The following is a 9,253-nucleotide window of genomic DNA, read 5'->3' as shown; positions in this document are numbered from 1 at the left end:
GAGGGAAGTTGCCCTGAGAGGCTAATTTTTCTTTGTACCTAAATCGGGGGAGGGGGGGTGTTAAGGGGAATGATGGAGATGGGGGAAAGCGTAATGTCCCTGTAACTGTGCTGCTCATCTCCTATAGCTTATGGGTTCCTGAAGCCCCAGGCTAGTGAGGGCATTATTACCCTTCTCTTTATTGAGAGGGGGCAGGGTACCCTGGGTGGGGGAGCTTTATAATTTTAAAACAAACAAACAAACCCCAAATGGGAGACGTAGGGCCTCGCAGGAAAGTACTGGTTTTACCATGACGTGAGGTGACAGAAAGGAGGGGAGGGGTGGGGGGAGAAAAAGCCAAACGCCAAGAGCCAAAAAATCCTGGAAGCTTCCAGAAGCTGCCATGGTAAGTTTAAAAGGGGTGCTGGTGTTTCTTATGATGGTTTGAAGGGTGGATGGCATTTGCTAAGTGGACTGATGTTTAAAATGTAGCCTTTATGTATGGCTTATTTTGCGCATTCCAAAGGGTGGCTTATTCATTGTCTCCATCTGCCTAGTAGTTCTGTAAGGTAGGCTGCTGGTGTTAGCCCCATAATGCAGATTAAAATGGCCAAGAGAAGTGGTCTGAGGCTGCCTAGTGAGTTCAGGATCTTTGGACTATGAGATGTGAAATTTATGCTTTTAGCACCCACAAACTCTGAAGACCAAATGCCTTGGTGACTTCCTGTGGATGCTGAATGTATTCAAATCCTTGCCAGTGAGAGACTGGCTGGAGTGAACCTGCAATTAAGGACCGTCTCCCTTTGCAAGGAAAGCTGTGGCCAGAGAGATTTGTAACGTGGTAAGGAAGGGCATGTAGTGAGCTTTGTGGCTAAGGATGTTCGTGTTTCTTCCTGGTCTGCTGATGGTCAGAGATGGCTGGCGATCCTTACGGCAGGATGTTTCTTAGAGAGCCATAAGGGGGAGCGTTGGTACCTGCATTCCAGGACCCAATGAGCTGCACATCTCTTTGCTAAAGGATAGTGGGCAGATTGAATGGAGGCCAGATTTCCTGGCTTGGCTCAGCATATTCACATAACAGCTTGGCTGCGTGGGTTGGCCTGCAGCATCAGTTCAGCAATGGATCCGAGATGCGAGTTGATCAGCTGAGTGTAAATGGGGGGGGGGGACCTTTACTTTTACAGTTTCAATGAAGTCTTGGGCCGGAGGTTCAGGCAAATCTTTGGTGTGTGCGTAGCTATTTGCTGCTTGCGGTGACTTGATTGCTGTCATTGTGTTGCTGGGCACACAGTAAGTGGTGCTAAAGAAAGTCAGAGTATTAACATGAGTTATCCTCACCCTCAGTATATTAAGCAGGATGTAATTTGAAGAGTTCCTGCAACTTTTGAGTCCCTAGTTAACAGGCCTTTTGGAGGCTCACAGGTGTGCAAAAGGGTATTGGGAGCTTGCAATGTTAGCTGAATAAAAATCCAAGCTTTAAATTAATGCTTTAGAATTTAAGCACTTGTCTGACACATGGCATGGGTAAATTTGCAGTGGTCTGTATAGACAGGGATATAGGAACCACACCGAGCATTTTATCATTGAGGCGACTGTTCAGTTTTGAGCTCCTAGCTGGGAAGTAGTGGCGTTCCATGTGTTCTTTGCGTGCCAGTTTTTTAATTTATTTAACATTGTTTATCGTCTGCCTTTCTCACTGGTACTCAAGGTGGGTTACACATCAGTGCAGTCGAACAGGATGGGACATCCAATCAACAGTGCAGTGGGCCGTAGATTGTAGAAATCTGGAACAGCCAGAAATATGAAAAAGAACTGAGGCATTAAGGATTATTACGACGTGTTAAATGATGCAAAAATTACATAGTAAGGTCCTACTTACATCAATAGGCAGTATGAACTAAACACACCACAGCCCCTAATCCCTCTGCCCTAGCAACCATCAGAACTGCTTTGCCACAGTACAGCTACATTATCTGTATAGGAGAGGCTTCTTGATTAATTCAGGTTTGCATCGTTTGCAGAAAGCCAGGAGAGTGGTAGCCTTCCTGGCCTCCTCATCACTTGGACAGAAGGGGTGTGGGTGGTAGATTTCCTTTCTCAGGTCTGGAGTCGTGAAATTTGGAGTTACAAGTGAGTAGCAGAATTCAGCCAGGAAAACGGCAGTTGCTATTAGAAATCTCATACAGACATGCAAACATTTTAATCTGACATTGACTCGCCCCAAAACAGCTCCAACAGCAGTGTTCCTTCTAAGCTGAGTTAGTGTGAGCTAGCTCACAGTTTTTTAGCCTCCGGCTCACTGATTTTTCTCTTAGCTCAGGAAGGACGGCTCCAGAGCAAACTAATTTACACGGTCGCCAAATCGCTCGCTCGCAACTTTAATGCCAGAAGCTCACAAAGTAGAATTTTTGCTCACAAGACTCCATAGCTTAGAGGGAACATTATCCAACAGCCTGAGATTTTGAAAGCTTCCCCCCCCCCATTTATGTAACAGCCAGCGCAAACAGTGTTTCCAAAAATGAACTTCATGATAAGCATTTCCCCAATTGCAGTTTTCTGTGGGAAGCAACATAATCTGCGTACTTGGGTATCGCAGCAAATCCAAGAGGTGGGCTGCAGTCAAGCCATTTTATTCCACTGGATTCCACTGTTACTTCTCCCACCATGCTCCCATCCATTTAAAGTGCCAGTTGGTTATAATATTTTTACTGGCTTGTAATGCAGACCCAGTGTGGGTTGGCAGAGTGCTGTGGAGGCAGGTGCCCTGCCACTTCCTGACTGCACTACTATAACATATTCCCTCTAATGTAGTCCTTTCCCCCCGTTACATGGAAGCATTCAGAGTAGCTTTTGCCTTTGGGTTTGTTTGTTCTTGCAGGTGTAGTATTCATTTTTTAAAAAGTTTATTTCCATTGGCATGCTACAGCTCAAGAGCACGAATATAGAGTCCAGTGGGGCACCTTGAATACCAACAAAGTGTTATTCGAGGTATGAGCTTTCCTGTGCAAGGTGAGGTTCAAACTTAGACAGGGGCTGAACATGTAACATGATGAAGATGAAGGACAAACCGGACAAACCCTATACCAGAGGATAAATGGACACAAATCTGACATCAGGAATCACAAGACAGAAACCTGTAGGAGAACTCTTCAGCCTTCCAGGACATTCAGTGAGTGACCTCAAGGTAGCTGTTTTATTACAAAGGAACTTCAGGAACAGAATGGAAAGGGAAATTGCTGAATTACAAGTTATTACAGCACTTGGGACAAAAGCCTCCCCAGGACTCAACAGGGATATTGGTTTCTTATCTCATTACATATGCTAACTCATTCATTCCTCACACATGTATTCTCATACAAAGGGACTATACATTTCTGTATTTAGTATATTTCTTTTTCAGAATAGCACATTAGAATACTGAATGTAATATTGGAATGTTTGGCTGACATAACACTACACCCATCTCAAAAAAGAAAAGAAATGCTGTCATGTGACCTCCACGACTGAGAGGAGTGAATGGAGAGTCTTAGTCTTATTTTGACATATGTATTGCTTTACAGCTGTTGACCTTATAATCTTAGCGTGTTATTTAGTTTGGCTTTGCATATCTTGAAATATCTTCACATGTTACATGTTAATTTGCCCGTGTCTGTAAGTTTGAACCTTACCGTCCATTCCAGTGTATTTGAAAAAAGTGTGCTTTGCATGCGAAAGCTCATACCTTGAGCAAAACTTTGTTGGTCTTCAAGGTGCCCAACTGGACTCTGAATTTGTTCTACAGGAACGTAGGTTTCTGTTGGTTTAACTGTGGAACCAATTAACCTAGGCCGGGTCAGCCTTACTTGGAGATTTCCAAGCGATGTTGGGGCAGCCATCTGTCAGGGGTGCTCTGGCTTTACATTTGCTGCCCTGTGCAAGGAATTGGACTAGATGACCCATCAAGGCCTTTTCCAGGATGCTGTGAAAAAACAGACGGAGGGTGTCAATAGCAGCAGCCATACTGGTCACCAGCAGCTTGGAGATTCCTCAAAACCCAAGCTGAGGCTTCTCAGTGTGCAAGCTCCTTTGGGGGGGGGGGGGGAGGCATTATCAGTCTTTCCCTGAGATGGGAAGTTTGGGGTCAACATTCCCCACATCTTAAAGTTATGTTTTCAGTTCATGCAGTTCAGACAGGCCTGGCTGTTGCTCCATAGAAGCACACCCCCAAAGGATTCCATGCCCTGCTGGGGAGAAGGCATGGGCAAGATTTTAGCTGAGCCGGTGAGGACTAGTGGCAGTATACCCAAGTCTGGGTTTGATGCAGTTCTCTTAGTTTGCATTCTTGATGCTTTCTGTCTCGTCTGCACGGTGAGTCCTGGTTTTTTATAGCCTTGTAGCCTTAGAAATTTTACAGGAAGTAGGAAAAGGTGAATGGATTAAAGAGCCTGTTGATATTTGGAGGAAGGGAGCTGTAGCAGCCTGCTTTAGCAGTTTCTGGGTGGTGTATTAGAAGGAGAAGGGGGGGGGGAGGAGATTGGATTTATATCCCGCCCTTCATTCCGAGTCTCAGAGCGGTTTACAATCCCCTTTCTTTCCCCGCAACAGACACCCTGTGAGGTAGGTGGGGCTGAGAGAGCTCTTTCGAGGACTGCTCTTGAGAGAACAGCTCTGAGAGAACTCGTGACTGACCCAAGGTCACCCAGCAGCTGTACATGGAGGAGTAGGGAATCAACCCCGATTCTCCCAGATTAGAGTCCGCGCTCCTAACCACTACTCCAAACTGGCTCTCTAATCATTTAGGTTGCTGTCAGCCACATACCACTGTCTCCCAAGGTCTCGGTAATCGTTACAGAATTATTTTTCCCCACAGTACATTCCGATTCTTCCTAGTTCCCTTTTGCCTCCCATTTCCATTACTATATTTTATTAGAAAATATCACACAGATAATTTGTTCAAAGATCTATCTTTTTTTTAGTCACAGCTGGTTTCTCAGCCAATAGAGTAAAGTGTAGAGGAATTTATTCCTACTAAACACAAAGCCTTGCGGGGAGGGGGTTTGGATTTGGAAAGCTGGTGTCTTTGCCACATTGCAGGGAGCCTCTGAAAACAAAATACTGTGCGAACTGCAAACTGCAGGAGAAATTACTTCTGGAACTGGGAGGGGTTGTAGTGGGGATGGAGAATGTGTTTGGGTTAGGCTGTAAATGATTACCTTATTCAGACTGGCTACATTATATTCCTAATCATGTTTTTTTCTTCTATGCGGATCTGGAAAATAAATTTGTTATTGGCTGTTGGAGGCTTCTGAACCATTTAACAATTAGCGTAATGTAATCGTGATGGGCTGCTCTGTGTACGGAAGAGCAGCCCTGCTGCATCAAAGCCACAGGCCATTTAGTCTACCACTCACACACACACGCTCTTGGAAAGGGGCATGGAGATCAAGGTCCTCCCCTTTTGTTGTGGCACCCCTTTGGTGTTCACAGATATCCTGCTTTTGACCATGGAGGTTCCATTTAGTCCACATGATGCTATTACCCTTATATACACCTTTGGGGAGAGAGCTTAAAACAGTGCTAAGCATATTGATGTGTCCGTTACTAGTAACGTTCACTGGGATATTTAAAACTAATTGGAACCAGAAATACAAGGTCAAACTTTTTTTCCATTTTATTAATAGCTGCAGGAGTGCTCATAGCACAGAAATGGGAATGGTTTGGTTTACCTTTAGACCAGTGATAGTTCAGTAAATTCTGGTCGATAATAATAAGTTTGGGGAAAAGACAATCCACATCACTGAAAATTTTGGGTTTCTTTAAAAACTCCACTGGCACCAGAATTGTGGAAGTTTAATGCTATGGTCATATATGGTATGTATTTCAATATAGTGATAAGTCTGGGTTTGGTTTAATAAAGGGTATTATGCATGCCACAGGTTTTTCACGATGCAGAACTAATATTTTAGCTGCGGACAAAATGCTGCTCCCATGTGGAGTGCTAGGGAAATGAGTGTCCCAATTCCCGCTCAACCCTTTAGTTCATTGGTCTGACCACTCCCACCCTGACCCATCCTGCCGTGTTTTCTGAAAGGATAAAAGGGTGTGTGTGTGCCAGGGGCAAAGAGGATAAAGTAAAATTGCTTCTACAATTAGCAGCAGTTGTTACTTGCTTTTGAATTGAGGGGTTAGTCGCTAGCCAGTTCTCCCCCCCCACACACACACACACACCGCAAGGGATGAATGTGTGTCTCCAAGCATACGTGCCTCAAATGCTTGCTTCCTGTGGTAGAATTTATTACGGTCACTAGACCAACCACATATAATCCTGTGGCATTAAGCACGCGTGTGGTGTGCACTAGGAGTAGGATTTGCCACATGTACTCCACAGCTTCAGTTACAATCAGTATTCTGGTTAACGGCCTGTGTAAGCACGACAGTCAAGCCCTGAGAAATATCCGTTTTCAGATTACTTGCTTGTCTGAACAAAACCTTGAATTTGTCACCTGTGGTCCTTATGGAAAGCAACAGTGGGGGGATGGAGGTCCAGTGCTGAGATACAGCTGTTCAAATATAGACCGTCTTGTGTGAGGTTTTTTGTTCTAAAGAGTAGGAATTCATGAAGCAGTTTTGTGTGAAATTCAGGGCCTCTGTGTTGTTTTTCTTTCCCAGTCTCCCTTTTAAAATTTGACATGTAAAGAAGGTATTTAGAACATAAGAAGAGCCCTGTTGGATCAGACCAGTGGTCCAGCATCCTGTCTTACATGGCGGCCAACCAGTTTCTCTAGAGGTCCAGCGACAGGGCAATTTAGGGGCAGTTACATTTAAAAAGTGCAGCAGTACTCCGTGTGGGTGGGGAAGGTGTGCATAATAATTGCTGACTAAGAAGTGGCATACAGGGGGTAAATTGCTTAATCATCTTCAAACACTTCCTCTTCTGAAGAGCCTTTCTGGGACCCATGAATTACACATGCCAGTGTGTGTATTTAGCAAGCCGTATGAGAGGCAGAGGGGGACTGTATACTTTCTCAGCAGAACAGTGCCTGGGTAGAATTGGCACAAGGATGTTGCTCCATTAAACAAGGAACTCTGCCTGCCTGCCACAGTGTAGCCTCGCAAGTTACTCCCCCCCCCCCCCCCGGGGCTACTGGAATGCAGTGTAACTGTGATGCGGAGCTGGTTTCCGCATTTGCCCGAATGATGCGGTTGGAAAGAATTTGAAAACACACAATTTTTAATGATGTACCAAAACCACAGAGAGGTTGTGTTTTTTTTTAAGTACAATGGAGAGTTTCTCCCACATTTGAACTGACTCTCTGTTAAAAGGGGGGAAGCGTAAAAAATATTGAGGATAAGGAGCTCCAGGGATCTGAAGGTATAAGGTGCCATACTGGTTTTTGAGAGTCTTCCATTCTGTATAATTCATGATCCTCAGAAAGAGGCTGTCTTCATGGAATATGCCTTCTATTTTAAGACTCTGAAGAGGGTGGAGGAAGATGAAAATACAAGATTCTGTTGCTAAGTTACCTACTGTGTTTTCTAAGACAGCCTTAATTCAGTTCAGCTAATGAGAATTTCTGCGTTCAGCTTGGAGGGGGGAGGGGGGCTGGCAAGCCTTTCTCTCCGATGAGATTAATGAAATATGTCCCCCCCCCCTTATGAGAAGGTTTGGAAATGGGGCTTCTTTGTTTTAAAATGGAATAGTGAGTGTGTTTGAGGCAGAGGCTCATCCTTGAGAACACTACTGGCTATTGCATCACACAGGAATCTGATAATCTCTTCCTTGCTTATGGTGGCAGATAACCATTTAGTCCTCAAAATGAACCACAGTAAGACTAGGGTGCAGGTCTGTTGAACGGTCACGTCTGTTTCTTCCAATACTTCGGCTGTCCTGTTTCCTTCACAGCCATTAGTAGAATGATTTGGGCCAAGTTTAGGCAGGCCCTCCCTCTTTTCTGCCGCCTTGTATGAGAATGTCCCCCCCCCCCCCGCGCTCTCCTGATCCAGATACCTCATCTTGGGCTAGATGGTTTAATGAGCTCTTGCTGAGAAATGGAGTCACGTGTGCTTTTGCCTGCAAGCTTCATGCTCTGCGAGAAGGGAGCCCAGATTCTGGGCTCAAGAGTATTCTGCTACACTGGGTGTGCTCTGCATAATTTGGTTGGGTTTGGGGACCATTCTGGCACAGGATGGAGTGGAAGACAACCATCAGGGGAGGTCCCGAAAGCATGGAAGAGATCGGAGGTCCCTGGGGGCAGTTCAGGCTGGAAGTACCCAACACAAGACTTGGAAAATGCACTATTTTAACCCTTTCCCCCAAACCATTTTTGTAGGCGTCGGAAGAGGCCTCGTTACGAGCTCTGGAGAGTCTAATGACAGAGTTTTTCCACAATGGCACGACGAATGAAAGGAAGCGTGAGATCGGTAAGCACCATGACTTTCCAGCTTCTGGCCAGTCATAATGCTTGAAGGACCAGTAACAGATTTTCACAGTTTGCCGTTTAAGCTACATAAGCTATATACCATTTCATGTTTTGCTGCGTACATAAGCCCTGAAATACAACCAGAGCATCCACATGCCTACTCCCATGTTGCACGTACAGTGCCCTATTTTTTTTTTTTAATATGGCAGGTAGTTCTAATTCGTTGATGGGCAGTCCAGTTCTTAATTGGCAGCAGCTGATGTTTGTCTCTCTTTGTAGACTTTAGTTCAAGCTTGGCACAAAGTTAGTGTGTTAGTGCCCGAGTCCAAAGGATGTGGGGCTTCAAGCTGTACAAAAGGGGGTTGTCGCTTTATGTTTACAGGGCTGTCTTCCCGCAGTGGAGGGCGACCAGAAGGACTTGGGACCTTGTCTTGTGGAATCCATTTTCAAGGCATGGGTGGAATCTACAAAAAAGTTATGCTACTTTTCTGTGGAACTTCAGAGCTGCAAGTGTCCCTCTTCAGACAGTTCTTCCCTTCTGTTGAGGGTTGTCTCCTGCATCCCATTGGACTGTGGGAAGAGTGACCATTCCAGAATAACCTCCGTGCCGGACTTCTTCAAAGTTATGTTTTTGTGTCAGGAAACAAGTTAAATGGATGGCAGTTATCTGCAGTGGATGTAAGGGAGATCAGAGTGTCTTTTGTCTTGTTTTCTCACTCCACACTGCAAATTGTTGTGTGGTGCAGTCTGGTTACAGTATCCCAGACTAGGATCTGGGCGACACAGGATGGAATCCCTGCTCTGCCCTGACAGCTTGCTGGGTGACCTTGGGCCAGTTGCACATGGCACTCAGCCTTGCCTACTTCACAGGGTTG

General features: G+C 45.2%; 1 protein-coding gene across 1 annotated transcript in view; it reads left to right on the top strand.

Annotated features, from left to right (window-relative positions):
- The first annotated feature begins 258 nt into the window (after positions 1-258).
- XPO6 (exportin 6) overlaps positions 259-9,253 on the top strand; it is a 49,856-nt gene continuing 40,861 nt past the window's right edge. Inside the window, exons 1-2 of the mRNA XM_015429735.1 lie at positions 259-385; positions 8,289-8,379. Coding sequence (XP_015285221.1) covers positions 383-385; positions 8,289-8,379 — 94 coding nt within the window. The 5' untranslated portion in view covers positions 259-382. The remainder of the gene's footprint in view (positions 386-8,288; positions 8,380-9,253) is intronic.

Source organism: Gekko japonicus, unplaced genomic scaffold (assembly GCF_001447785.1).
Source record: "Gekko japonicus isolate JY-2015 unplaced genomic scaffold, Gekko_japonicus_V1.1 scaffold894, whole genome shotgun sequence".
Taxonomy (NCBI): Eukaryota; Metazoa; Chordata; class Lepidosauria; order Squamata; family Gekkonidae; genus Gekko; species Gekko japonicus.
The sequence above is the reverse complement of the archived record's forward strand: the minus strand, read 5'-3'. Positions and strand labels throughout refer to the sequence as shown.